Genomic DNA, 25,220 nt, shown 5'->3' with positions numbered 1-25,220 from the left:
TACAATTACCACTTAATAAGCCAAGCTTAAGTTGTGCATCGCCGCAAGCCCTGCCAGCGTGCCTCATCGAAGTACCCCATTAGGTACACGTGCATAGTGACCTGCCTACGACCTTTGATTATCAAAACCCCGGTCGACACCACATGCAATGCAGCTCCGACTGCCGGATTGGGTACGAAGTACATGTTGACACCAATGATAATGACTTCAACATCTTCTATTCAGCATTTTATTGGTCCTGCGATTGACTTTATTGGTAAGATATCTGCAGCCTTGACAGCTATCAGATATATCTACGAAACAGTTTCTCTTTTAGTACATCGCAAACGCATCTCTTTCCATGTAATTGAAATTACATGTGAATTACTTATGTAATAGGTAACATTTTTACTATATATATTTTGCCAATCGCCAAGTCGAGTCGCCTAGTCGATAGTGCAAGCTGGTTTTGAGAAAGGCTACTTACTGTACAAGACATACTATAGAAGTTGTCTACGCTATAATTTGCCTATAGCATCTCGTCATGTGCCTATCGACCACCAGGCAGCTTTCCCGAGACCGGCAGGGTATGTCCAATGAAAAGAATAATAGAAAACCAATCATCAATGGAAATATGGGCCGCAATATTCTATAGTCCTGCGAGATAACTGTATAGGCTTAGGGCAAGCATGACCTACCTACATACCAACTGCAACATGTCTCTTACAAACACGCTGGCAGCCTCGGTCTTAAGCATCAAGACCACTCACAACGACTCCTCTTGAAGCTTGGCCTCATCACTCAATCTCTAACTTATGATATTGTTTTAGATCCGTTGCCCTCATCACTAATATCATCCTTGCTCCTCTATAATCCATGTCATTATTCGAGGAATTAACTGTTCAGTTAGTAACCCGATGACCTTGGAAGAATACCTACCGGTAGGTGCCTAGGCAAACGAACAGCCAAAGAAGCGCACCATGTGATTTATCCGGGGCGGGTGGGGATGACGGTGAAGCTTCAGTTGCCGATTCGGAAATCCCGTCCTCACCGGTTGGAACATTGTCCGTGTAACCTGACGGCTCGGTAACCCTAGGGACGTTGGGGGCTAAATAGCCATTCAGTCCTCTGTAAAGAGTTGCCTTCTTTTAGTGGTGACGGAAGTGGCTTGAGCATCCCCTCGTTTCTATCGGTGGAATTAGAACGCTATTGAATGCAAGCGAGTCGGCAGAGTCCTCGTTAAACCACATACTGCGAAATTCCATGTGCATTGCTCGAGCATTCATTGTAGGGCCTCGTCATTTCCAGATTGGCTAATGAGTCTTGGTAGAGCTTGGATGCCCCAGTAGGTCCTGATCAACTTTTTCGGTGGAATCATTCTGTAATATCATGAATTGTGTCCCCTTAATTAATTCAATCATTCACGTTAAACGTGCCACTCACGGCATGAGCTATAAAAAATCAGCGTTAACCCCAGCTGATGATACTTGGCAAGTCTGTGGAACAATATGGCTAGGTAAATATCCTCTTGAACTGTCTAAACGGACACGTTCTGGCGTTTTGCGCAATGTTGTTTTCGCAGGATATTGCTGCGAAACATCATAGGTCAATGCGAAGCAAGTAGTAACTTCAGGGGATATAAATTAAATAGTGATCTTTAGTTAAATCATGTCGATCGGATAAGTAGGCAGTATTGATTATGCTCGTAAATTTATTCATTTTCGTATACAAGGCAGTTGATTATTAGTTAAATCTTGAAGTGATGTGCCTTGCTGTGTAAATGGAGGCTGTTGTTGACGAACGAGTTCCATTGGCGAGACGAAGACATATAATTCCTTTTTATTGCGCGGTATCTGCAGATGTCTTGCGTGGTTGAAAAGGTCACACGACTCATTGAAAAGTTCTATCTTTCCAACATATAGTCTATGATCTATTACTTTAAAAGGCAAAAACCTGGTCTTCTAGCTTGCTCACGGGGCGAGCCTTCTTGAAACCGAGGCTTTCTGTAGATTTCTTCAGCCCGCTAATCATGGGCGGTGGTCCGCAGAGCAGTATCTTGACGTCGTCCGCAGGCTTCGGCAGCCATTTCTAGCCACTTGTTAGTTCTGAGCTTCATGAACAGCTCAAACGATAGAAACTTACGGTAACCATATCAGGCGTCACATATCCTACACCGCCAGTCCATCCCTCAGGAGGCTTGTCAAGAACATAGTGCACTCTGAAACCGGAATCTTCTTTTGCTAGCGCGTCGAGGTCTTCTCTGAGTAAGATATCTTGTTCCGTGACGTTGGCAAAGATGAGATCAACCTGAGTCTTGTCGCCCGCAGCTCGTCCTCGGATAATTGCCCGGACAACCTGGAGCATAGGAGTGATACCAGTGCCACCAGCAACCATGCCGAAATGGCGGACCATATTAGGAGTATAGACAAAGGCACCTTTTGGGCCCTTGACACGAATTGTCTGGCCTACGCCAAGAGAGGCCATGTGTCTGGAGATATTGCCGGTTGGGTAGGATTTGATGAGCAGATCGAAGTAGCCGGGTTGGTGGTCGCCAGAGATAGGGGTATACGATCGCACGATTTCCTTAGTGGAGCCGTCAGGTTGCGCGATAGCAGCACCGATAGAAATGTGCTGGCCGATCGGAAGACCGAGGATGGAAGTCGGGGCAGGCAAAGAGAATCGGTAGCTGTAAACTATTAGCGATGCGAAAAATGGCTATGTTGGAGACAACTGACATGGCTACATTGTGAGAGATAATCGTCTTCTCTTTGAGTTCGAATTCTTGGAAGACATCTGGCTTCAAGACCTTCTTGGGCACTGTAGATGATGATTAGACCGACTTTGTAATAATAGCATAAAATAAACATACGTGAACGGAAGTATTTAAGGGCGCCCAAGGCAATTGCAATGAGCGCTGCGAAAGGCGTCCATTCTTGCTTGACGATGTAGGTTCCAATCACTAGTAGACCTGCCGGAATATATATCCCATCGATATATGCTTTCGATGACCAGGAAGCTGGAGTTGCCATCGTGTATACAGAAAGTTTCCGAAGTTACCGACTTCCGATTTGGGACGCCAATCCTAGAGCTATGCTTGTATTAATTGACTGAGAGATGATCTTCTGATTGTCAGCAACTAGGCGGTCGCATGCCCGTAGAGGTGCGGGAAGGAAGAGAATGTAGGACCGATAAAGCTGACGGTCAGCTTCGTATATTATGGTTGGTCCGTTGTGGGAAAGAGCATTGAAAAAAAAGACACCAAAGTTAAAAATACCCCAGCTTGTTTCTATCTCCTAACTCGGGGAAACTATAAAAATGTGGAGTATAATGTGGCCTCATCCAATGGATGCGGCAATGCGTTGGTTGGATATTGAATTTGGCGGGCGGAAGCGACTCGGGAACCGCGGGTTGAGTTCGGGTTATCCACTCGGTAGGTGTACTTCTATATTGGACCAATCAGCATGGGCAGAAAATATGTCCATATGTGGCTGATGTACTTAGGTATAGAAAGTTCAATAGAGCGTTGAATAGGAACATGTGGCAGAATATGTGGCAGACAGTAAGGGACTATCATTCTCTAGTATTTCGAATAGCTTCAACTTACCGTTCACACTCTTTCTCTCATCGCCTTTCCCATTCAATCGTTTAAGATAGATGCCGATTATTCTGAGCCCCGTAGTCTCTGGAAACTCGCTTCATTTGATGCATTTTAGTTTGTCGTCAGGCTTCGGTGCCCAAAATGAGTGACGCTACAATTAAAGTCGCCCCTGATGATGCACCGTTCCCTCTAACGGACGTAGATAAATGGGTTCTGTCGTTGACCGATGAAGAATATCATTATCATGGCTGGGAAGAAGTGAAGCAGATCATAGGTAGGGGCAATTTTTCATTCTTCATCTGCGTACTTTTCATGATGAATAGCTTAAACTAGTCATCAGGCGAGAATAATCTTTCCGTTCTGAAACGAAAACCTTCCGACTTGCGACGATATATGAAGTGGACTGCCGAGACCAAGGCAGAATATGGATCAATAACGAACTATCTCATAAAACACCGGCTACCACAAACTTGGGGCTGGCCCCCTTTCATACCAGCATCAACCATTCCCTTTAATGATCCATCTGATTATAGAGTCCTAATCAATGACTGGCCTTATGGGCTGGCCCCGAATATGACCCACATAGTCGTCTGGTCAAGAACACCAATTGAGACAGATCCCGAGACCGGAGACATGACCCCAGAAAGCCGCCGCAACGTCGCGAATTTTGTGAAGGAGTTCTTTGTCAATAAGTTAGGCCAGGACGGAGATGATAGAGTCTTGTGGTTTAAGAATTGGGTTGCATTGCAAAGTGTGAGAGCGCTAGAGCGTATGTATTCTTTGCTTTTGCTCATATGTCATGGCTTCGGTGGTTTTGAGAGAGGCCCACAACTCGGAGACCACCTTCATAATTTTCTATGGAAACGTCGCTAACACAGACATGTAGATATTCATGTCATTGTCAACGATGTCGAGAAGACTCTCTTAGACGACTGGACTAGGGAGCTCGAATGTCACAGGTTGCCGAACTAGGTTATAGTGATATATGCTTAGGTAAACATAACATGCCTATAGACTGAAGAGTTGAAGGGGTTCCCTCGTGGTAGAATGCGGGTTGATATTGTTGTGATATAAAGCCGCCTTAAGCTGCTCTTCGTTGCTTCCTGTTTCCTGCTACCGGGGCAGCATTATCTGGCTGTTGCCCTGGCATACCTGCCATCCCACGAGCTGCACCGAGGAGGCTGTATCCTTTGAAGGCTCCATAAGCAGGCACAACGGACCAAAGAAGCCATCCCCAATTGCCGAGTAGTATGACAAGCACCACAGATGCCCAAGTCATCCAGATAACGTCAAACATATATTCTGTGAGTCCGGGGGCCGATAAGTCTTCACCGGCATTCTGCATCGCCTTTGTAGACGAGTCATATTTAGGCCGGCCTGATGATTCTAAGACATATTCGCAGATGAAGCTTGGGATCGATAGGATAACATAAAGTAGCATAGATCGCTTCTTGATCAGAAAATTGAACAGGAAAAATAGGGTATTGACGATAAGAGTGCCGGTGTGAAGATTCGTTAGAGCAGTAGCATTGGCCTTCGCTCTGTCTTTGCGTGCCTTCTGAGCCATTATGAAATCGACCTATAGCTCTCCTTATACGTTATGACATAAAACAACACTCTATAAAGGAGTGGTGAATGATGATTGAGAAAGATATGCTGACATATATGTAACAATATGATGGGTAATGAAGTAAGTTGAAGTGCCCAGGTGGTATCTTCCAAAAATGTACCTACTGTGGCCTATTATGTGGCTTATGGATGAGGCTGGAAGTGACTTGGAAATGACAAATGACAAATGGCGAATTGAAAGTGGCGGGTGGGGGCCTTAAAAAAAGAAAGAGAGCAGAGAGAGGTGGCCCTGGCAGCCTGGTACTGTTTACAATTTGTTAGCGCCGTGCTGTTGCTCGGGCAGGAGCGCCCTCTGTCTCCAGGTCGCTATTCGACCAATCAACCAATCAAGCGCCCCGACAAGTTCCATCCACCATAACATCTCTCAAATCGCGAGGAAGCTCGGACTGCGACAAGGCAAAAACTGCTAACTTGACCTTGACCGTTCTTCAATCCCCACTGCGATACCTGGGTTTTCCTCTTATTCTAAATACCGTTGAATGGTATTATCGGGGCACGAGGCTGTTTGGGCTGGGAGCTTGGAAGCCTATAGGGCAATATTATCGCTTTGTTCCTTTCTGACATCCATTCTCTCCGATCCTGATGGCTTATTGATGGGATATTCGATATTCGATATTCTACATCACATCTCAACTACGCTCCCGGTCCAAGTCACATCGGCCACAACAACAATTAGAGATGCTTGTTCGAAGCAACAAAGACCAAGTCGATAAATATTTCCACTTCGTTAAATCCAACCGTCGTTTTACCTTTGCAAATACGACTTCTTAGGCCTGGTATTTCAAACTAAATCACTTATAATACTAATCATCGTCGAGAATACCCTGCTAGCCGCCGTGCTGTGGCGGCTTGTCTCGCAAGTACACCAAACACACCAAACCTCAAATCCCGACCTACAACTCCTTCATCTACTTCCGACCTCGTCTCCTTCCCGATACATAAATCTACGCTGTCTCTCAAGGCAACCACATGGCCCCTCGTGAATAGCGCCGCGAACCATTCACGAAGATTCCTGCCGCCGAACTCAACGCTTGATACCTACCTAGGCACCTATAACACGTAACTTCAATATGGCGCCCAACGGCTCGGCTATTACGGGCCAGTTGAGGCAGTTGGTTTACTATCACCTCGACAATATATCTTACGACAACGCCCTCTTCTTTGCCGAACGATTAGCTTCACATGACCACGGATCAAGCGAACCGCAGTATCTCCTTGCTCTCTGCTATTTCCGACTCAGTGACTATCACACAGCTTATGACATTAGCAAACCCGTCGCCGCTAGTGGGGGCAACGTTTCCTGCTCATACATATTTGCCCAATGCTGCCTCGAGCTTGGACAATACAAGGATGGCATCGTAGCGCTAGAGAAGTCTAGAGGTTCATGGTCACGGAAATCTAGCTTGGGGAAGTATGGGGCAACAAGTCGGGCGCTGTACCCGGATAGTGCAAGTACCGCTTGCTTGCTCGGGAAACTTTACAAGGCATACGATGACAAGACAAAGGCGAGTCTTAACTTTGAAGAGGCGTTGAAGATAAATCCATTTATGTGGGACGCGTTCACGGCTTTGTGTGATATGGGTGTCCCTGTTAGGTCGCCTAACGTTTTCAGATTGAATGAGACGTTGGTAGAGAGCTTAAGCATGGACCCAATGAACGGGGTCTCATCGGAGCAGAAGGACGGTAGTGTAGCTATGCCGACTGAAATTCAGCCTAAGAAGACGTCGTTTCGATCTACGATTTTCGAATCGACAGGGGATCCTTTCGATCCTCAAAGATCAACAGATGGGAATGGAATGGCCCTCGGCTCCAACTTTTTACCCAGCGAGAACGACTTCATGTCTAAAATTAACGCAACTCGTTCTAAGGTGATGACTACTACTGAGTCGGGCTTGGATCATATGGAAACACCGATATCCAACCATCACGATTCGAACATCCCTCGGATGAATCATCAACCAGAACCTCCTCAGGCGCCTACTCGGAGGACAAAGAATGCGCAATTGCTCGATTCTAACCAGGTGGACGTGCCACCAAAGCTGGGGTATCGGGCAGGTACTAAGAGAGGCCAGAAATTGCAGGACAAAGCTCAAGAAGATATCATAACAGAGTCTAACCCCACTCTTAGAGGATCAGGCCCAGGTGTGTCTGGGAAGAGGACTGTATCTGGTGCCTATGTCCAACCCAGACAACATCATTCAGAAGAACCTGGAGCTCCGCAGAGACGGAGTGCAAGGTTAAACTTACCCAGGGGCGGAAACGCGAAGGCCAACTCCGCAGCATCGGCCGTCGGCGCCTCGCGGGACTATAAAAAGGTCAGGCCCCATGCATCAAGGATCGTACGTCCTAATTCGAGTGGTTCCAACGTCGGTAGAGCCGTGAGCGGAAATAGAAAGCCACTGGAGGAGAATACTATGGATGTAGACCACGCCGAAGCACCACGAATCAAAGAGGTTCGACCTCAACCCTCAATCATAAAATCAGCAGAACCGGAGTCCGTAAAGGTCGAGGAGACACTGAAATATCTCTTGGAATTGTTGAAGAAATTCGGCTCTGGGTACCTCGCGCTATCTCAATATCGGTGCGCGGAGGCTATAACCTCATACAATCTGTTACCACGGCCACATCGGGAGTCCCCGTGGGTGTTGTCGCAAATGGGGCGGGCTTACTATGAGCAGGCAGAATACGGGGAGGCGGAGAAGTACTTTAGGATGCTACGTGGCCGCCGTCCGACTCGCCTCGAGGATATGGAAGTATACTCGACGATTCTCTGGTTCCTCAAAAGAGAGACCGATCTTTCTTTTCTCGCTCATGATCTGGTTGAATTGTCGTGGCATTCTCCTCAAGCCTGGTGTGCGCTCGGGAATGCTTGGTCACTCGCCCGAGATCACGAACAAGCATTGCGATGTTTTAAACGAGCAACTCAGCTAAACCCTAAGTTTGCGTATGCGTTTACTCTTCAAGGCCACGAACATGTTGCGAACGAGGAGTACGAGAAAGCCCTCACAGCATACCGACAGGCGATATCAGCCGACCGACGGCATTACAACGCGTACTACGGCATAGGACGAGTCTACGAAAAGCTCGGTAATTACGACAAGGCTTACGTCCACTTTCACTCAGCATCCGTTATAAACCCTACCAATGCTGTCTTGATCTGCTGCATTGGCAATGTCCTTGAGAAACAGCGACAGATTGTGAAGGCTCTTCAATTCTTTACCAAAGCCACCGAACTTGCTCCGCATGCTGCTCAAACTCGATATAAAAAGGCCAGGGCTCTGTTAGCCCTTAATCAACTCGATGAGGCCCAAAGGGAACTCGAAATCCTGAAGACGATGGCCCCCGACGAGGCTACGGTACATTTTCTGCTAGGGAAGCTGTACAAGTCTCTCAACGACAAAGGTTCTGCTGTGCGGCATTTTACCATTGCCCTGAATCTTGACCCGAAGGTTTGTTGCATCCTTCAACTTTGAGAATGGAAATTTACTGACGAGTTAACCAGGCAAGCCATCAAATTAAAGAAGCCATAGAGAGCCTTGAAGATGACGAGAGCTTTGATGATTCCATGATGGCATGACATTACCCCTATGAAACGACATAAACCCTTGCTTACGTTTGCTGGGTGGCGGGCTTCTTTGCTTTTACCGTCACGATTACTGCGGCATAGGGAGGTTTGGCTGGATATCCCCGAGGCATGCTTTGAAAATCTTAGGATTAGGAGTCGAGATCAGGTACGGAACTACCTCGTACATGTCGGCCTTCCAGGTGTTGGTGGGTCGGTATTGCGAGGTCTGGCTGGGCATATGCATCGGCGTTTAGGGAAATTCAAGTGGCGCATTACGTTTGCCATTACCGGGAAACAAGGAGCGTATTGTGTATCAGTACTCGTTGGGACTTTGCATGGTGATAAAAGTGTATAGTAATGCGTATTGATGAGCGCCTCTGCTGATCATTCGAACGACCATTCAAGACTTCTCTATGACACGGAAAGGGGTTTATGAGCAGTAATAAGGGGTTGCCTTACGCGTGTCCGCATAGATGAAGCTGCTATTCAACTTTCGGTCCACCGTATTTCATCGTGATATCAGATTCAGGTGTGGCTGAGAATGCTAATAACTGTTGTTGAATTTACTGCATGCGTGTTTAATACTGTATGTAACCGAAGATGTACTTAGGTGGGATGACCGGAGTTCTAGAAAGCATCCACTGGAGAATGAACGCGGAGCTGAATCACGTGAAGCCCCACCACTAGCTTCGGTTGCCGGGACCTGATCTTAAGGGCGCAGGGGCGCTAACGTTTCTTGCAGCGGAAAGCGGAAGGGACAAACGCACGGGCCATGAAAGAGTCCGCGGGTCCATCAAAATCAGAGAATTTGGAAGCTGTCAAGCTCATGCGAAAATAAGCAGTTTCTGAGGCCGATTTAAAAATTAAAAAATGCCTGTTACTGTCTGATTTTATTCCAAGTTGCCTGGCCCCAAAATAGACTAGTACCATCCCACCCGCAATCAGTAACTCCCACTCTACACCACTTAAAAGCCCACTCCCTCTCCCCCGTCCTTCTTGCAACTCTTCCTCTTTTCCTTATTTATCGATCTATCTCTACCCAGGTTATCATCAGCCATCAACAATTACCACAAATCAATCACTTCTCATCACTAAAGTATCACCAAACCAATAATAAACATCAGCCAATATGACTGGACGTAAGTGCATCCCCTTATTATTACATTTTATCTCGCTATCGCGTCGCCTAGTGGTGATGCAATCGACCGCTTTATTGTAGGCGGGTCATCTCATGATGTCTCGACACTAGACGCGTCTTGACCTTGACCTACCATAACGCGACGATACATCTACATACAATGTACAATACTATGTATATTGATAATCGGCGATCATATCATTATCATCAACCATCTCTTTTATGCGATATACACTCATGCTGACATGTTCTTAAAGGCGGCAAGGGCGGCAAGGGTCTCGGAAAGGGTGGCGCCAAGCGTCACCGCAAGATTTTGCGTGACAACATTCAGGGTATCACCAAGCCCGCTATCCGACGTCTCGCTCGTCGTGGTGGTGTCAAGCGTATCTCAGCCAGTAAGTTGTCGCTGATAATTCCGTCTAATTGAGTAACCATTAACAAGATGTACAGTGATCTACGAAGAGACTCGAGGTGTCCTCAAGTCCTTCCTCGAGGGTGTCATCCGTGACGCAGTCACCTACACCGAGCACGCCAAGCGCAAGACCGTCACCTCTCTCGACGTCGTCTACGCTCTGAAGCGACAGGGCCGCACCCTGTACGGTTTCGGTGGTTAAGCGCGTTCACTTCCCGCCTTTGCCAAGGATTTGCTGCGCTCGCTATATATCGGCCCGTTCCGCTCAACGATATAAGTCAGAAGCAAGTCGAAGCAAAACCGGAAGTACCGCGATGAACTGGGGAGGATAGTGACATTAAAGGGATTGGCATGATACACAACATTCTGACAATGGCGTTGGTGGTTTTCACGTTTACGGTTTCATGGTCTTCGCGATGACTTTTGAGAGATGGCGCCTGAAGGACAGGCCGCCCGATGACTTGCTACGGCAGTAACTGAATTTAATTGCATCGCTTTTATGCTTTGCTATGAACACAATTTTGACTTGATTCGATGCCCACTGTGATTTGATTTCGCGATGAACTCGATATATTATGCTTTCGTTGTATTATGAATAAGTCTAATAGCAATAGCGGATCCCCTCAATTGCTGCCTCCCATAACTCCAGACGCCTTGGTCTATCTGGCTAATAATATCCACAAGTCCGGTTCTTAGATGCTCGGTACTTCATAAGTATTTCCTCCCCGCCGCAGCAACTCTCTGCCTAAATACTGGGCTCTTTACCTCCATATTTGCTCTGTAGAAAGGGCTCATGATAGTCTTGACCCAGTTCTCGTAGACCTCAAGCATGAAGTTCTTGATCGCCTCTTCGGTCTGGGGGCTCGTAGGGTTGGCGCCGATGGACGTCGAAGCGCGCGTCGAAGTCGTGGATACGGGCGTGATCGGCTGGTGCAGCAGCAGGAACTTGACGTTGCCGCCCGTCACGAAGCAGGATACGTAGTTGTTGAAGAACTTGTCGACGCACTTGAGGTACCTTTATTATATTCCCCAAGGTTTTAGTGTTATTCATGATGCTCAACCACGTAAAGTAATTTGCGACTGCCCCTCCCCCGTCTCGTCTTCGGGGTTTGGACCGAGGGTCTCTTTACTTACTGCTGACCGCTTCCCCACTGCACCTCCTCGACGATGTCCAAGCTGCTGTGCACGATGAACTGGTTCATGTGCCGCGCCTGGTCGCTGAAGCGCGGCTGCCCGTCGCCGCCCTGCTTCGAGGTGCCGAACTCGTGCTCGAAGATCGGGTTATCCTGCGTTCCGACGATGGCGAAATAGTACGACATATTTCGGGAGGGGTTTAAGTTGGTTATCTGTCGATCATTTGCGACAGGAGTCGGGGTTTTTCGAAGTTGAAGGGTCTTGGATATTAATAGCGGATAGCTTCAACTTTCGACTTTAGGTTGAGGAAGGTACATGGATACTTAGGTAGGATTGGAAAGGTTTAGTGCGGATCAGAAGTGGTTCCTAGCCGTGGGGTGCCGGCGGCTCGGAGGTGGCTCGTGCGCTGATAATTCGGTCGGCTCGAACTTTTCTACTTGCGATATCAATCTTCTATACAAGCTACCTAAACTTGAATCGTCGAGCATAATACCACGCACAATGTTCGGCGCATTCAGACCGACGAGTACGCTATTTGGCGGTCTTCTATGGTACGTTTGGGAATCGAGCTCTGAGGCACCCAATTGCTTCTTGAACAGCCGGTCAAGGGCGCCCACAGCCATTGCTCATGCTAAGACTTTTACAGGAAGGTTCCGTGGCGCCTCTCAAAATTCCAGAAAGCACGACAACGGAAACGGCTTCGGGGCGTCGATGAGGTTGTGGCGACTTTAGACAAAGCGCTGGCGAAGCAGGGCGAGACGCTGAAGGCCCTCGAGACATGGAAAGAGACAATGCCTACCGAGGCCGAGATGCTGCCTAAGGACAAATACACCATGTTCGACAGGAAAGCAAAGCGATATAGAAAGGGCATCCACAGTAGGTTCACCGTTGCTGCTGTAGTAGGTTCAAAGCTTTTGTATGGGAAGATACTGATCATGACGATTAGAGCTCCCAAAATGGACGAGAGTGTCGCAAAGAGTCAACCCGCCTGGTTACTAAGTACTACGAACTATTCTACGAGATATTGCCACGATCTGCCCCGAATTACGTATATATGCTCATGCTCAGCTCTGGCATAGGAATAGCAAGCAGGATGATGCCGTATGGAGGATCACATTTTAACAGGGTGACCTTAGACTACGGACCAAAATCCGACGGACTGTATACTATTGTACTCGAACCCAGGAAGCACATAGGCTTTGGGCTTTCTATACAAGAATAGAACAAAACAATGGAGGGCGGATAATTCGTCACGAAATGAACTCGGTGAATTTGCAACTAGCAGTGGTTTATCCATAACCGTGTGTATTCGTCATTTTATCTAATACAGGGTATCAAGTGAACCGTCTTTTCAGTCAAGGGCCTGTTGTCGAGACTATCGAAGGCGGCCGTAATCCTCTTCAGTATGATGATCTCGTTCTCTATTTCGCAGATTGTCGCGTTCTCGCTCCGACTGGATGGCTCTACCCAGACCACCTCTGCCTTCATCATAATCGTCGCGGTACTCATCTCGCACCTGACCACCAGACTTGCCTCGGCCGTACTGACGACCCTCTTCGAAACCGGGGTCTAAGTCCGTGCGGATAATTCGTTCGTCAAGCTTGGTACCGCCGATGTATTTCAGGCAGTCGAGAGCGTCTTGGTGGGTATAGTACTCGACGAAACAAAATCCGCAGGGAGTCTTGTTGAATCGGTCAAGTCCCATGACCAGGCGTTTGATCTCACCACATTTAGAGAATAGCTCGTAGACCTGTTCTTCTGTTGTATAGAAAGATCTAAAAGACGACGACGTTAGTAATGAACTTTGGGGGCAGTGCAGTAAACTTACAAGTTGCCAACGTAGAGAGTAGTAGCGTTCTTCAGGGGGTCCTCTGGTGCTTCTTCAGGTTGGGCATTGGCTCCATCTGCGTCTCCATCCCTTCCATCGCGACCGTGATCATTCCGCCGGCGCTTGTTCTGTTCCCAGTAAGATTTGTAAGTTTGCGTCGGTGCCATGGTAAGTTGGACTATGAGGAATGTGAGAGCATACCCGGCTGTTGTAATACGCGCTAGGGCGGTCTAACCTGTCCACTGTTGATCGAGTGGTGTGCGGCATCTTATACTATCTTTCAATGGACAAAGAAAAACCTGATAGGATACTGTTTCGGAGGAATTGTGTATCACGGAAGGCTGAACGTGAGAAATGAATCATGAGCTTGGAAACGTGTAAGATGCATGAGGTACGTCAATTGAAGAAGGCTGAAGCTGGTACCCACTTTTGTTTTTTCTTGCGCTCGTGATTGGCCTAAATTGATACAGTAGCTCTTGCTAGAGCTCCCATGCGCGTCGTGTTAGATGGATCGCGCCTGGATCTTTTTTTCTTAGAGCTAGCTCGGTACCCGGACAAGTATCGTTTTGTTTTCTACCACCAAAACTTCCCCACGATATCTTCCAAGGTACACATACATACCTGGAAATCTAGATACGGCTAAGTTCAGAACTTTACCGCAAACACCTTGGCAGGGCAACAAAATATCCCAAAATATCCCAACTTACATCGAGATCTTCTCTTCCCATTACTTACTTCAATACCCAATTGAACCCCAACTTGAACCAACAAACAACTAGCGCGCATCTGCAAATCCCAGGCAGAAATGCAATTCTGCTGATGACACGACATAGCTTAAGCTTACTCACCGACCACACCGAACTTTAGGAACATGCCTAAAATAAAGAGCTATACCCCCGCTTGGCTTTTGCAGCCTTCGCCCGGCCACGACCTCTTCGTACCCGACCCGAACGATGCCCAAGCCGCTTTAGCATATACTTCCAAGGCCCTTTCCAAAGATGGTCCGCGGCGGACTATTGCTCGTCGCGGTACCGAAGTGTTCATTGCTGTTGGAAAGGAAATCAGATGGGCGGATCTTCTTTACATGAAAGAACGATGGGAAGATAAACAATACAGAGCTCATGGCGGTATTCGAATTAAGCGAGAGGACTCGGATGACGATGACGAGCTGCTGAGAGAATCAATAGAGAACGGGTCCGCTGAAGGTTTCCGAGTAAGTTGTTTCTGTGTCATGCTTATCACGACCAAATTGTTAACCCATCCTTTCTAGACTATCAAGACCTCTGTTGGTAGTGACATCCAACAACTCGTCATATCGCCTTACGCGGACTTTATGGCAGTTGTAACTACTCATACCATCCGCATCCTTCTCATACCCGATTCAAGTCATCTTACAGCGCCCAGCTTTGATGCTATTAAGCCGAAGTCGTGGACCTTAGGCCCGACGACACACGTTATGGACCGATCGCCCATCGCATCAGCTATATGGCATCCGCTAGGTGTCAACGGCTCTGCGCTGGTCACCGTCACGAAAGATGCCGTTGTAAGGGTCTGGGAGCTCTCACAAAGGGATCGATGGTCCTTCGACACCCCTTCCCTTACTATCGACTTGCAGAAGCTTGCCGATGGCACGTCCCTAGACCAGAATTTTGCCGCTTCACCCGACTTCACGAATAAGGGATTCTCGCCAGACTCTTTCGAGATGGAAGTGGCCTCGGCCTGCTTCGCTGGCAGGGGCTCGGGAAACTGGTCGCCGATGACGCTATGGGTTGCGATGCGTGAAGGAGATGTGTATGCTTTATGTCCTTTGCTACCTGCGCACTGGGCTCCCCCACCTACCCTCATTCCCTCACTCTCTATCTCTATCGTCGGAAATCTAGCCGCGATCGAGGATGACCCGAATGTTTCTGAACAGGCGAAGTTGTTAGCACAACAGCAGCTAGACTGGATGTCCGATCTCGATAACCAAGAACCCAAGGTTATTGAAGGGCCCCCTGGAGAGCCACCTACTGAGATATACACACGTCCTTCAAGGCCTGGTATAGTCCCTCGTTTACAGGGACCTTTCGATCTAGAATTAAGTCCAGACAGCGAGGACGACTTAGATACGGAGCTAACAGATATCTTTGCCATTGGCCAGAAGCTCGACACCGACGAATTAATGATAGGAGAAGAGGAAGAACTCGAAATGGAGGATATTGAAGGAGAAGGTCTATCTATTTCCATCATCTGCCTACTCTCTTCCAGTGGCCAATTGAGAGTGTGCCTAGACCTCGACGGAGTTCAAGCTCAGTGGCTCCCCCCTCGAAACAAATCAAAGGCTATGGGTCGTCTAACCGGATCCCCTTCTCTACTAACATTTCAGAGCATGGACATCTTGAGTAATTTAGAAGTCACGGACAATGCCTGGCCTATGTTCAGCCCCGATGTTACTTCGAGATATTCTTTCTATATCACACACCCTTCCAGCATTACACATGTCTCATTGGCACCGTGGGTTTTCCGCCTCGAAAGTGAACTTCAGGGCGATTCGCAAGCAGGGTCCGAATTTAGAATTGATCTGCTCGTTAGCGGGCAGAATTCCACTAGGGAAAGGCTCTACACGAATTCAGCCCAGGGAGACGCACAACTACCCCTTACCGCATCGGTCGCGATTCGTGATCCCGATCTTGGATACCTCTTGTTATCTGCAACGCCGTTCGATCCAATTGCCTTGGTCTTCGATACACCGGAAGACGAGCTTTCTCCTATTCGGCCAGCCTCGCCCATCTTTGACAAGGATGCGGAAGTGCAGCCCCTAGATTTCTATGAGCCTCGACCCGTTTTCCAGCCATCACATGCTTTCGACCAGAGCTCTGTCTTACCAAACTTGCTCAATCAGCTCCGCACTGGCCGTCACAAGACTGTCGTTAATCAGGAAATTCGACTTTCGCCACTCAGCTTGCAACTCTTCACCGAAGCTCACAAGATCCTTAGCGAGGAGACACACAGACTCGGTGTGGCGGCTGCCGAGGTATTCCGCCGGTGCGTGCAGCTGCAAACAGAACTCAAACAGCAAGTGAACAAGGCAAACGAAGTCAAGGGTAGAGTTGAAGCCATTACAGGGGAGGATCAAGATGAGGAAGGCCAACCAGAGTCGAACAATGCCGCCATCGAACGACGGTTACAGAGCGCGAGGGATAGGGGAGAGGCTATTAGCAAGCGATTAGAAAAGATGCGAAAGATCGTCAGTAAGGCGACCAGTCGCGATTTGAGCGATAAGGAGAAGGCTTGGGTAAAGGAGGTGGAGGTTCTGGACGCCAATCTGTTCGGATCTACAGCGCCAGCGGACGGACCCACGCGCTTAAAGCAGACTAGGAAGAGGTACGAAGAAGTCACGCGGCTGAGGGATGAACTTTTGGAGGAGGCAGAAAGATTAGGCGCAACGACAGGTGAAGGAGAAGAAGGCGTCAGCACACCGACGACCGATCTGCGCATACCGTCGGAGCTCCGACGAGCAAAGATCAATCAGGTGAAGGGGCTCATCGAACGAGAGACGGCATTAGTAGATGCGGTGAAGTCGCGACTCGAGCGACTGTCAGTTGGGTAGGCAGAGTACGACGGACGGGCGTGGCGCGCCGGGATGCACCCTATCGCAGGATGCGTCCCGTCGAGGCATGTATAAAATGTGATACTACATTCTAATGTGCATACGGTTTATACAAACAGGGCGATTGGATGATTTTTTTCTTTTTTTCTTTACTTTCGTGGCAGGTTCAACGAACTAGGGTACAGTCAGCATCCTTGTTGTCGTGGAGGCCGGTTGACGAATCTTACCGTTACTCACTGTGACGTCTCGAAGCAGTGTCGCCAGATGCCCAATTGGGCTCAGGTAAAGGAGAAGCAGGAAATCAACGCCGATCCTTTCTCTTGATTCGACTGTTTCACCACAGCAAGCTCGGCAGGTCTTATCCAATAGCGTGGGTCCAGAACATCAGTCCACATGCAGCCTTGCAATACGCCGCCTAAACGAATGGGCTTCTCCTATGTTAGACATTCGACAGCTGAGTAACCAAGATTCGAAAAGGGTCTAGACAGACTTTGCTTCTTCTGGCCTTGGAAAACGGGAGCCTAGCATGTCGACGAAAATGGTAGTCGTGGAATAGTAAGAGACTGGCTAAATTCCGATTCCTAATAGGCACCACTCACTTGGTGGTACAGATATATAACCTGAGGATCCCTTCCCTCTTTAAAATTTTCCTCTTTCATCTTCCGATGGTTTCATTACATGAGCTGAATATTTGCAGTGGCTATTTTCAATAAGTTCTCTTTGTTAGAAGGTTCGTTGCAAATCCCAACATTCTGGACCCAACCATACTCGTTCGCCTCGGTTTTTTCATTGGCCACGAAGCTTTTGAAGACCAGCCCAGTATTTATTTGGTTTTCCCGCTCATTACCGCTTAGCTTCCGGACCGAACACTTCTAGACACATTGTTTCCGGCAGGCTTTCATGAAGTTACGAATCGGGCAAACGATAATCATGGTCGTCTTTGGGTACGGGCGGCCGGTTTATAGTGGCAAAAATTGGGCACAATTTTCAGGGTCTCCTTCGAGCTGGTCAACCATTCCGTGTTTGCATCCAATACATGCACCTCCATCAAGTATTACCTCGAGGCCGGTACCCGTAAGCTGTCGGTAGAAGCAAGAGGTGTGGCGGTGTAACCTTTCTCAACTTGGACTGGGGAATGCTCGTCAACGCCGAGCCTTACTTAAAAGCGCCAATAAGTATTGTGTGCCCTTGATACGACCGTTGGGTCCGCCATTGCAGCCATTGACGTATCAACGTAACAGATGTTTTGCTAACCCCAAACTGCCTCTTCGGACGGTGTCGGGTCTACAATTCATGGTCAGCTATTCTTGTGTCATGGCCCCTTTTCCTTGGGCTGAGATACCTTCCCCCATGGCCAAGACATGATGTTGATAGATCCTACTACACTCACGTCCGCCTCACTTTTATGCAATGTAGGTCCCATAAATCGAATCCTAGTCCGCGTAGCAAGGTTACGTGCATAGTCTCACCTGGGGATCGTCTCCCGCCACCAGTCCGCGTATATAATACGTCCTTTCTGATATGTGGTCCTAATCCCCGAGAGTAAAGATTATCGCTTTCGAATCTTGATCAATGCTCATACGTCTCCCCGGCCCGTTCTTTAGAGCCTCTCCCCATCCACAACCAGAGTGCAATATGTCCACACCACTCGATTCCTTTGCAAGGTTCGACCCCAGGAGTCAGATAAAAGGCAAGTCTGAACTCAGTTTATCTCTACTTCACTATCACCAGCTGCTAACCCTAATACGCAGATAATTGCGAGTTCTTCGTATCTAAATACGATGTTGTACAAGTAATCGAGGCCAAGGTCGCTACAGGATCCTTTGTGGCGTACGCGGTCCGCTCCAATGAGAAGTCCCGCGACGCATTGCTCTGTTCAGAACGCTGCCTCACGGTCCAGGACGCCATCGAGTCACTGCTCAACAAGTCGTGCGAGGCGGTCCAAAACTATATCACCACCAACGGGTTCTCCTACCCCCCAGATATCAAGAAGACCAAACTGGACAGCAGCGACGACGAAGAAGAAGAAGAAGACGATGACAGAGTCGAAGAGATCGATGACGATGAGGAGGAGGATGACGACGACGCGGACGTGGCGTCTATCGTCTCCGGCCGATCCGCGTCGTCCACCGTCGCCCTGTCCTATTGGGGCAGCGACGAGGAGGCAGCCGCCATGACGCCCGCTTCATCCGCAGGCCCCCACGCAAGCCGCGGGAAAGGGCAAAGATATAACAGCAACGTCCCGCCTAGACCCCACCGCAGCTACGAAAGTAGCAACCACAGAAACAGCAACAACGGCGGCAGCGGCGTCAGCAGCAACACGGCTAATTATGCTAGTAAGCGCCGCTCCAAGCCACCACCTGCAGTAGTAGGCGTAAGCAAGCCGCCAAGCCCGCGCTTCGGTCCCGACGACTCCGACGACGATGAAGTTGGCATGCGCGCGCCCCGTAACCGCCCCTTGTCGTCGCCGCCGCCGCGACGCGTCAAGCCTGCTAGGACTTCGCCCAAGACGGTTTACGTCGACAGTTTCGGATGCGTCGCTAGATGCGGTGACAGCCCTGTCGTGAGCAACACCCTTAGCACCAGCAATAGCGCTGGGAATGCTGCTGGGAAAGCTACGGGTAGTATGAGTGGTATGGGTGGTATCAGCGGTATAGGCAATACGTCGTCGACGACCTCGTACCGCCCGCCCCCGCCGCCACCTAGATGGACCGGCCCGCCTATGCCGCCGCCGCCGCCTCCCGCGCGCAACGCGCCCGTACCGCAGAACTTCGCGTTCGCGCACCCGCATCCGCATCAACTCCCGCAAGCATCAGCGTGTCCCGCAGGCGTAGGCGCAGGAAGCCAGCCCGTCACCACACCTCCTTTACGTGCCCCCACCATCACGGTGCCATGTTCGCTTCAAGCACAAGCGCAGGCGCAGCCTCAGGTCCAGGTCCAGAGGGCCGCGTCGCTGCAGTACAAGGCTAGCATGCCGAACCTCAGCTCCGGCTCTACCCACAACCACCATCAGAATCATAACCACGCCCAGAACGTGGGCGTCGGGCCCGGTAACAGCAGGCTGTACGACGTGCGCCTGACGATCCGGTGGCCGGGCCGCGGCGAGGCCAAGATCCTGGAGAGCGCGCGGCCGAGCGTGCGCGCTTTGCAGGAGATGGCGGTCGCGTACGCGAGGTCGCACGGTTCGGCGTTCGATAACGGGGCCAGCACCGGCGGTTCTACCAATGCTGATGGAAGCTTCTCGATGAAGCTTAACCCTTTGCATGCGCACCACCACCACTCGCCTACGGGTAGTGGGAGTGGTAGCGGTAATGGTAGTGCTCTAGCACTCCGCGCCTGCGTGCGCAGGGCGGTGTTCGCCCCCGGCGAGGCGTACGATATGAGCGCGTACCGCGGCGACGACCTGACGAAGCTGTTTAATGTGCTGAGCGCTGGCGGTATACCGAGGTTCGAGGTCGAGGTTGAGGCTGTGGCGCCTGGGCAGGTGCAGGTCCAGACGCAAGTGCAGCATTAAGCGCTGGTCTGGCGTGTTGGCCTTGCGTGTTGGTTCGTCCCGGCCGCGTAGCTTGATGTGTACGTTTTGGGGCGCTGTGGAGCTGGGAATTTGTTTCCTCTCATTTATTCGTGGATCCCTGCTCGCTTATAACGAATCGCACTCGCCCCCTTTTTATGGTGCGCGAGATGTGGTATTTGAAAATTGGTCGTGTGCCTAGTCGGCGAGTCATTAGATCTTGGGAGGTACCTTTTTTTCTCTGCTCCTTCTTTGTATTCATGGTTGTATGAACTTCTGTATCTCGTGGGATCGCTATCGATCCCATTTGACGGTTCCCGTCGTTTCACCTGACGTCAAAATATCCAATGCCACGTCAAGATGCCTCGAGCATACTTGCCTTTTTTCCATTTCACACATTCAGCGTTTTCCTCTCCTCTAGACTGCAACAAGATGAAGTGGATATGATGGGAGATGAAAAGCAGGTCTGTTTTCGTTATTTCTTGTTGAGTTCCCGATACTTTTGAGTCTTTTACGTGTACTTACTACCTTCGTTGCGTTGGCCGGCTGGCTGGCAAACTGTATAAGTGTACCTACACAAGTCCATTTGTCTTTTAGACGACCTAGAATGTGATATCTTATATTCGCCCAACTCTTTCTACCATGACACGACTATACTTGCCGTTTTGTCGACTTAGGATCACACATATTCGCAGGGCGCTACAACAAAAGCCACCTTCAGTTCTTAGGCCTTAGCCCGGATTTCTGGTATATTTGAAAGAACTGTCAAATTACACATTAGGAACATTATAGACCGAGAAACTGAGAGATATGCTATGATCGAACTAGTTACGGGAGCAAGACGCAAGACTGGTGAGTTCTGAGCTCGGACGTACATGTTCTTCGCACAAGACGTTGGTTGGACTATATCTAAAATACTCAAGATATTGGTGCTTCTGCCCGGACTTAGTATATAATTCAACGTAATCATGGTCCACGCGGCGAAAAAAGGGGCAAGTTTGTCGAAGTCCGCACATGTATGGACGGGCTGCTCCTGAGCAAAGCTCTAGCAGGAAACGAGAATATGTCTTAATCGAAGACGATACTAGGAATACTAGGAATACTAGGAATATCTAGGCAAAACCTGCCTAGAAAGTTACAGAGAAACTCCGCGATCGGGGAAAGACATTAAATTTATTTTCTATCAGGTTATATATCTCACTGTAATTGCTAATTCCGGACTGTCACCTACGATATAAGATGCAAGTTGATACGAGTATACGTTCGGTCAACCATTAGCGCGTTTGGCATCTCGCTGGTAACTCGGCCTCTATCAAGAGTCCTAGTTCGACGCATAAGGCAACTAGTCTCACGAATCCACAGCCCGATTGGCCAAGAGTCGACACCTCCAATTATAAAATTGCCGGTCGGGGAGGTTGCAAGGTGACCCGAGGTGACTCCAACACCGTCGCCAATCCCTCCCTTCGTCATCCCGACTTATCTCCGGCGCGTCCGTCCCGTCCAGGAAAATACCTTTGTAAGCTATATCCCTCCCCTATCTGCCGTGGCCCCCCTGCGAAAGACGCGGTGTTGGCGCGCTAAGGTGCCGTCGAGGGACTGGGTATCAGCCTATATCGATTTTCGCTGCGCTCATCATGCGGGAGGGATCACCAAGGCTCTAGGTGTTACGAAAAAAGCACGTCATGGCCTAGCGAAACGCTTCCGCAAGACGACTAGATGATCTACCGCATCCCCTCTTCCTCCACCTGCGGTCGCGCGGGCAGCTTCGGAGATCGATGGCTCGGGGGCGGTGCGTCGTAATGTTTCCATCAAGCAGGTATACCCCTCGCGTATGTAGCTCCTCCAATGTGTCCGCTCTATATCCAGGCAGCCAGTATAAGAACGTCTACCCCTCGATCCGTTTGGTAGAATAGTAGTTGTTTCTTACACTCGTAGAGAAAGAGAAGAAAGGAAAAGAGAGAAAAGAAAAACATACATACCATCAACCTAAAGCACTCAAACCGAAGAAAAGAAAAGAAAAAATGGTTTCTCTCCACCCCCTCCTCGACAACGGCATCACCAAGGGCGACCCCAACTTCGCGGGCGGAAAGCTGTACTGCAAGTGCGCGAGCTCGCCCGTCGAGGTAACGCTCTCGTCCAACGTGGCGCACAACCACGCGTGCGGGTGCTCCAAGTGCTGGAAGCCTTCCGGCGCGCTCTTCTCCATCGTCGGCGTCGTGCCGCGCGACGCCCTCGCCGTCACCGCCAACGAGTCGAAGCTGAAGATCGTGGACCCGAGCGCCGCCATCCAGCGCCACGCCTGCAGCGAGTGCGGCACGCACCTCTACGGCCGCATCGAGGTCGAGCACCCCTTCAAGGGCCTCGACTTCGTGCACGCCGAGCTGAGCCCCGAGAAGGGCTGGCAGGAGCCGCAGTTCGCGGCTTTCGTGTCGAGCATGTGAGTCCAATCAAAACATATAAAAGAAAATCGAATCCGAGTCTGAATCTTGGCTGACTCCGAAATCCAGCATCGAGCAGGGCTTCGACCCGGCTAAGATTGGCGAGGTCAGGGCGAAGCTGAACAGCGTCGGCCTCGAGACGTACGACTGCCTATCGCCGCCGCTGATGGACCTCATCGCCACTTACACGGCCAAGAAGAACGGCGCCCTTAAATAAACGATTCCGGCCTGAATAACCAAAAGAAAAGAAAACAGGAGGATGTTGATGGTATTATGAAAAGATGAAGCAAAAATCATCTACTACCTACACCCTATGTGAGGGTCAAAATGTACCTTATCGAAGGAGTAAAAGGATTATGAGAGGGAAACAGGCATGTACCGTGGTAAAATGCGGCTGCTGTATGTAATTATATACGAAAAATGAGATCCCCCATACGATATCCACTGCCCATCAAGGTGTCCATCAGGGTGTTCTTTATGTACTGCTCAGGCATGTGTAGCTACCTCCATGCCTAGGTAGCTTATATTATTCATCAAAAGTCCGACGTATTAGATTACTCATTCTCGGGACTTGGGATCAATAAACATCGGTTCAACTTAGATATCTCTTTCCCCTCTTCTCCCCCCTTTTTATCATCCGCCACCACGATGTATAACCGACTTTGCAACAAGTATATGAGTATCTCTTAGAGGTGAAGTTTGTCTCTTGATCCTTCATCTGGCCTTGTAGAAATCGGCAGACATAAGTATTACCTAGGTACGTAGGTTGCGGAAATTGAATCAAGAGAACCGAGTAACTTGACAATGTCCCCAAAACTAAGGGGAATTTAACACATAGAAAGATCACGACCACATTTTGAATTATCACCACAGGTTTGGATCACGGGACACATATATGGAGAAATCTTATATTTCGACTATTACTATACGGTTCTTCGCCTAAGTATAGGGAGAAATGCGTACTTCTTCGGAGAACTCAAGAATTGATTTCTAGATTAATCAACGTCTCCCCCGCTACCAAGCATACGCTGCACAGAGTGTGTGATTTCAGTGTACTGGATTGTGTGAAGCTTATTCCACAGGATCATCCAATGCGTGGAATAGGTGTCGACAAGTTGATTTAATGCGTAGAATTGTTCTCTCCCTCTGTCAGTCCGTTTGAGCGTGGTATGTTGTCAAATATAGGAGTTTGGTGCCTAATAAGGTGATCATTAGCTCCGCAATAGTTGTCTTCATTCAAGTAGCTAATCCAGCGCAAGGTCTGCTAGATCTATCTATTTATGGGACTCGGCATAGCCATAACAGAGTCATTCACAGTCACGGAACGCCTGTCAGAAGCCTCCTCTGTGAGAGCTGGTAGCCAGAGGTCTCGCCAGGGTTAACTAGTAGCCTAGAAGGATCGGGAGTTGGCCCTTGGCTGTAGACAAAGGAAGGTCTATGTACCTTGTATACCGCATCCCCTGGAAGGGAGTAGCTAGAGCTCTTCGCGCCACAACGGCGTTATTCTCTAGCCCCTTAGTTCCGCCTCGTGACAACACCAATGCTCCCATCATTGCCATTCCCAATGAAATAGCTGATATGTTTAACAAATATGTCGAAGGAAAAGCCGCCAGGCAGTGAAAAGGAGTCCGGGTCTGTGATGTCAAGGGGCGAAACGTCCGTACCCATCCTCTATCCATTCTACAGTGGCATCCACTTCCTCTAGCAATACACAACATGACATCTCCCCTTCCTATTTAACACATCGAAAACTGTCCTCAATTATCCGGTACCAACCCAACTGCTTGACCAGTACCTTCCGTCCATTTGGTGGTAGTTCAGCAACACCCGTCGGGTCTAACAATAACTTGACGATTTCTCCATACCAGGTCCACTCCGGGTTCAGTCTGGGTAGTGTGGGAGTGGCGACGTAATTTAAGGGAATAAGAAAGATGGGAAACCGCGCAGGTTCGAATCCTGCAGCTCTCGCCAAAGACGATCGTTGTTGAAATTGTTATCAAAGGTTGGATAGTTTCTTCGCGCTAATTCGACCAAGCCAATTTGTTTGGTCGACTGAGTGTGGCGACGAGGGAACCATGTGCAAAAACCCCACAAGTCCTGGTCCTGGGCGCGGATCCGGTCCGGTATAATATTTACGGTTGCGACAGCGACTTGTAACATACCCTTCCATCTGGAACAGGGTTTCGCTCTTATACACGACGATCTGGCTCTTCCTCTAATCGAACATCTTGTCGTCGTCGACGAGCTCGCAGGATAGGAAGTGCCCCAGGCACGGGAGGACGAGTGAGGAACCTATGTGGGGGGGGGGGGGGGGGGGGGCAAATAAGCCCCCCACGGGCCCGCCGCGCCGAACGGCCGGGTGTACAACGGGGTCCCCCTACCCCGAAATCCCCAACCCG

The 25,220-nt window shown here is 49.4% G+C and overlaps 11 protein-coding genes across 11 annotated transcripts; 7 read left to right on the top strand and 4 right to left on the bottom strand.

The window, feature by feature from the left end:
* Nucleotides 1-1,750: 1,750 nt before the first annotated feature.
* F4807DRAFT_309377 (ferredoxin reductase-like protein) lies at nucleotides 1,751-3,151 on the bottom strand. The gene is made up of 4 exons (XM_047995028.1): nucleotides 2,849-3,151; nucleotides 2,715-2,796; nucleotides 2,122-2,665; nucleotides 1,751-2,067 (listed from the first exon to the last, which is right to left on the bottom strand). The coding sequence occupies exons 1-4, from the start codon at nucleotides 3,006-3,008 to the stop codon at nucleotides 1,918-1,920; spliced, it is 936 nt and encodes a 311-aa protein (XP_047857568.1). The 5' UTR covers nucleotides 3,009-3,151; the 3' UTR covers nucleotides 1,751-1,917.
* Nucleotides 3,152-3,718: 567 nt separating this feature from the next.
* Nucleotides 3,719-4,549, top strand: F4807DRAFT_457132 (uncharacterized protein; the record flags this gene model as incomplete). The annotated part of the gene is made up of 3 exons (XM_048000994.1): nucleotides 3,719-3,851; nucleotides 3,918-4,346; nucleotides 4,464-4,549. The coding sequence occupies 3 exons, from the start codon at nucleotides 3,719-3,721 to the stop codon at nucleotides 4,547-4,549; spliced, it is 648 nt and encodes a 215-aa protein (XP_047857567.1).
* A 5-nt stretch (nucleotides 4,550-4,554) lies between these two features.
* F4807DRAFT_309374 (DUF788-domain-containing protein) lies at nucleotides 4,555-5,225 on the bottom strand. Its single transcript, XM_047995027.1, has one exon. It carries the CDS (start codon nucleotides 5,142-5,144, stop codon nucleotides 4,659-4,661), a length of 486 nt encoding a protein of 161 aa, XP_047857566.1. The 5' UTR covers nucleotides 5,145-5,225; the 3' UTR covers nucleotides 4,555-4,658.
* Nucleotides 5,226-6,022: 797 nt separating this feature from the next.
* F4807DRAFT_309264 (putative 20S cyclosome subunit) lies at nucleotides 6,023-8,821 on the top strand. Its single transcript, XM_047995026.1, has 2 exons — nucleotides 6,023-8,655; nucleotides 8,709-8,821. Exons 1-2 carry the CDS (start codon nucleotides 6,277-6,279, stop codon nucleotides 8,781-8,783), a joined length of 2,454 nt encoding a protein of 817 aa, XP_047857565.1. The 5' UTR covers nucleotides 6,023-6,276; the 3' UTR covers nucleotides 8,784-8,821.
* Nucleotides 8,822-9,731: 910 nt separating this feature from the next.
* On the top strand, nucleotides 9,732-10,840 carry F4807DRAFT_412693 (histone H4.1). Its single transcript, XM_047996801.1, has 3 exons — nucleotides 9,732-9,910; nucleotides 10,167-10,304; nucleotides 10,360-10,840. Exons 1-3 carry the CDS (start codon nucleotides 9,901-9,903, stop codon nucleotides 10,521-10,523), a joined length of 312 nt encoding a protein of 103 aa, XP_047857564.1. The 5' UTR covers nucleotides 9,732-9,900; the 3' UTR covers nucleotides 10,524-10,840.
* On the bottom strand, nucleotides 10,786-11,843 carry F4807DRAFT_412692 (Sedlin). The gene is made up of 2 exons (XM_047996800.1): nucleotides 11,456-11,843; nucleotides 10,786-11,336 (listed from the first exon to the last, which is right to left on the bottom strand). The coding sequence occupies exons 1-2, from the start codon at nucleotides 11,638-11,640 to the stop codon at nucleotides 11,030-11,032; spliced, it is 492 nt and encodes a 163-aa protein (XP_047857563.1). The 5' UTR covers nucleotides 11,641-11,843; the 3' UTR covers nucleotides 10,786-11,029.
* Nucleotides 11,844-11,916: 73 nt separating this feature from the next.
* On the top strand, nucleotides 11,917-12,742 carry F4807DRAFT_412690 (mitochondrial 54S ribosomal protein YmL31). Its single transcript, XM_047996799.1, has 3 exons — nucleotides 11,917-12,006; nucleotides 12,102-12,331; nucleotides 12,402-12,742. The coding sequence occupies exons 1-3, from the start codon at nucleotides 11,957-11,959 to the stop codon at nucleotides 12,452-12,454; spliced, it is 333 nt and encodes a 110-aa protein (XP_047857562.1). The 5' UTR covers nucleotides 11,917-11,956; the 3' UTR covers nucleotides 12,455-12,742.
* On the bottom strand, nucleotides 12,743-13,659 carry F4807DRAFT_412688 (RNA-binding domain-containing protein). Its single transcript, XM_047996798.1, has 3 exons — nucleotides 13,485-13,659; nucleotides 13,284-13,411; nucleotides 12,743-13,230 (listed from the first exon to the last, which is right to left on the bottom strand). Exons 1-3 carry the CDS (start codon nucleotides 13,548-13,550, stop codon nucleotides 12,831-12,833), a joined length of 594 nt encoding a protein of 197 aa, XP_047857561.1. The 5' UTR covers nucleotides 13,551-13,659; the 3' UTR covers nucleotides 12,743-12,830.
* A 376-nt stretch (nucleotides 13,660-14,035) lies between these two features.
* F4807DRAFT_309199 (uncharacterized protein) lies at nucleotides 14,036-17,322 on the top strand. The gene is made up of 2 exons (XM_047995025.1): nucleotides 14,036-14,496; nucleotides 14,554-17,322. Exons 1-2 carry the CDS (start codon nucleotides 14,155-14,157, stop codon nucleotides 16,870-16,872), a joined length of 2,661 nt encoding a protein of 886 aa, XP_047857560.1. The 5' UTR covers nucleotides 14,036-14,154; the 3' UTR covers nucleotides 16,873-17,322.
* Nucleotides 17,323-18,171: 849 nt separating this feature from the next.
* Nucleotides 18,172-20,436, top strand: F4807DRAFT_309194 (uncharacterized protein). Its single transcript, XM_047995024.1, has 3 exons — nucleotides 18,172-18,284; nucleotides 18,477-18,562; nucleotides 18,624-20,436. Exons 2-3 carry the CDS (start codon nucleotides 18,508-18,510, stop codon nucleotides 20,384-20,386), a joined length of 1,818 nt encoding a protein of 605 aa, XP_047857559.1. The 5' UTR covers nucleotides 18,172-18,284; nucleotides 18,477-18,507; the 3' UTR covers nucleotides 20,387-20,436.
* Nucleotides 20,437-22,404: 1,968 nt separating this feature from the next.
* Nucleotides 22,405-23,038, top strand: F4807DRAFT_457123 (putative glutathione-dependent formaldehyde-activating enzyme; the record flags this gene model as incomplete). Its single annotated transcript, XM_048000993.1, has 2 exons — nucleotides 22,405-22,820; nucleotides 22,891-23,038. The coding sequence occupies 2 exons, from the start codon at nucleotides 22,405-22,407 to the stop codon at nucleotides 23,036-23,038; spliced, it is 564 nt and encodes a 187-aa protein (XP_047857558.1).
* Nucleotides 23,039-25,220: the final 2,182 nt, after the last annotated feature.

This window comes from Annulohypoxylon truncatum, assembly GCF_022578515.1.
Source record: "Annulohypoxylon truncatum strain CBS 140777 unplaced genomic scaffold F4807scaffold_5, whole genome shotgun sequence".
Classification (NCBI taxonomy): domain Eukaryota; kingdom Fungi; phylum Ascomycota; class Sordariomycetes; order Xylariales; family Hypoxylaceae; genus Annulohypoxylon; species Annulohypoxylon truncatum.
Note: the sequence above shows the minus strand (reverse complement) of the source record. Positions and strands in the feature narration are given on the sequence as shown.

Excerpts from the sequence above, each read along its gene's own strand:
- F4807DRAFT_309264 (XM_047995026.1), top strand. The coding sequence starts at position 6,277 with ATGGCGCCCAACGGCTCGGCTATTACGGGCCAGTTGAGGCAGTTGGTT. Across the intron at positions 8,656-8,708 it reads CCCTGAATCTTGACCCGAAG|GCAAGCCATCAAATTAAAGA; the intron begins GTTTGTTGCATC and ends CGAGTTAACCAG.
- F4807DRAFT_309377 (XM_047995028.1), bottom strand. The coding sequence starts at position 3,008 with ATGGCAACTCCAGCTTCCTGGTCATCGAAAGCATATATCGATGGGATA. Across the intron at positions 2,797-2,848 it reads CCTTAAATACTTCCGTTCAC|TGCCCAAGAAGGTCTTGAAG; the intron begins GTATGTTTATTT and ends CATCATCTACAG. Across the intron at positions 2,068-2,121 it reads TGACGCCTGATATGGTTACC|AAATGGCTGCCGAAGCCTGC; the intron begins GTAAGTTTCTAT and ends ACAAGTGGCTAG.
- F4807DRAFT_309194 (XM_047995024.1), top strand. The coding sequence starts at position 18,508 with ATGTCCACACCACTCGATTCCTTTGCAAGGTTCGACCCCAGGAGTCAG. Across the intron at positions 18,563-18,623 it reads CCCCAGGAGTCAGATAAAAG|ATAATTGCGAGTTCTTCGTA; the intron begins GCAAGTCTGAAC and ends CCTAATACGCAG.
- F4807DRAFT_412692 (XM_047996800.1), bottom strand. The coding sequence starts at position 11,640 with ATGTCGTACTATTTCGCCATCGTCGGAACGCAGGATAACCCGATCTTC. Across the intron at positions 11,337-11,455 it reads CAGTGGGGAAGCGGTCAGCA|GTACCTCAAGTGCGTCGACA; the intron begins GTAAGTAAAGAG and ends AATATAATAAAG.
- F4807DRAFT_412690 (XM_047996799.1), top strand. The coding sequence starts at position 11,957 with ATGTTCGGCGCATTCAGACCGACGAGTACGCTATTTGGCGGTCTTCTA. Across the intron at positions 12,007-12,101 it reads CTATTTGGCGGTCTTCTATG|GAAGGTTCCGTGGCGCCTCT; the intron begins GTACGTTTGGGA and ends AGACTTTTACAG. Across the intron at positions 12,332-12,401 it reads ATATAGAAAGGGCATCCACA|AGCTCCCAAAATGGACGAGA; the intron begins GTAGGTTCACCG and ends CATGACGATTAG.
- F4807DRAFT_309374 (XM_047995027.1), bottom strand. The coding sequence starts at position 5,144 with ATGGCTCAGAAGGCACGCAAAGACAGAGCGAAGGCCAATGCTACTGCT.
- F4807DRAFT_412688 (XM_047996798.1), bottom strand. The coding sequence starts at position 13,550 with ATGCCGCACACCACTCGATCAACAGTGGACAGGTTAGACCGCCCTAGC. Across the intron at positions 13,412-13,484 it reads GCGCGTATTACAACAGCCGG|AACAAGCGCCGGCGGAATGA; the intron begins GTATGCTCTCAC and ends TACTGGGAACAG. Across the intron at positions 13,231-13,283 it reads ACTCTCTACGTTGGCAACTT|ATCTTTCTATACAACAGAAG; the intron begins GTAAGTTTACTG and ends GTCGTCTTTTAG.
- F4807DRAFT_412693 (XM_047996801.1), top strand. Across the intron at positions 10,305-10,359 it reads TGTCAAGCGTATCTCAGCCA|TGATCTACGAAGAGACTCGA; the intron begins GTAAGTTGTCGC and ends CAAGATGTACAG.
- F4807DRAFT_309199 (XM_047995025.1), top strand. The coding sequence starts at position 14,155 with ATGCCTAAAATAAAGAGCTATACCCCCGCTTGGCTTTTGCAGCCTTCG. Across the intron at positions 14,497-14,553 it reads GGTCCGCTGAAGGTTTCCGA|ACTATCAAGACCTCTGTTGG; the intron begins GTAAGTTGTTTC and ends CATCCTTTCTAG.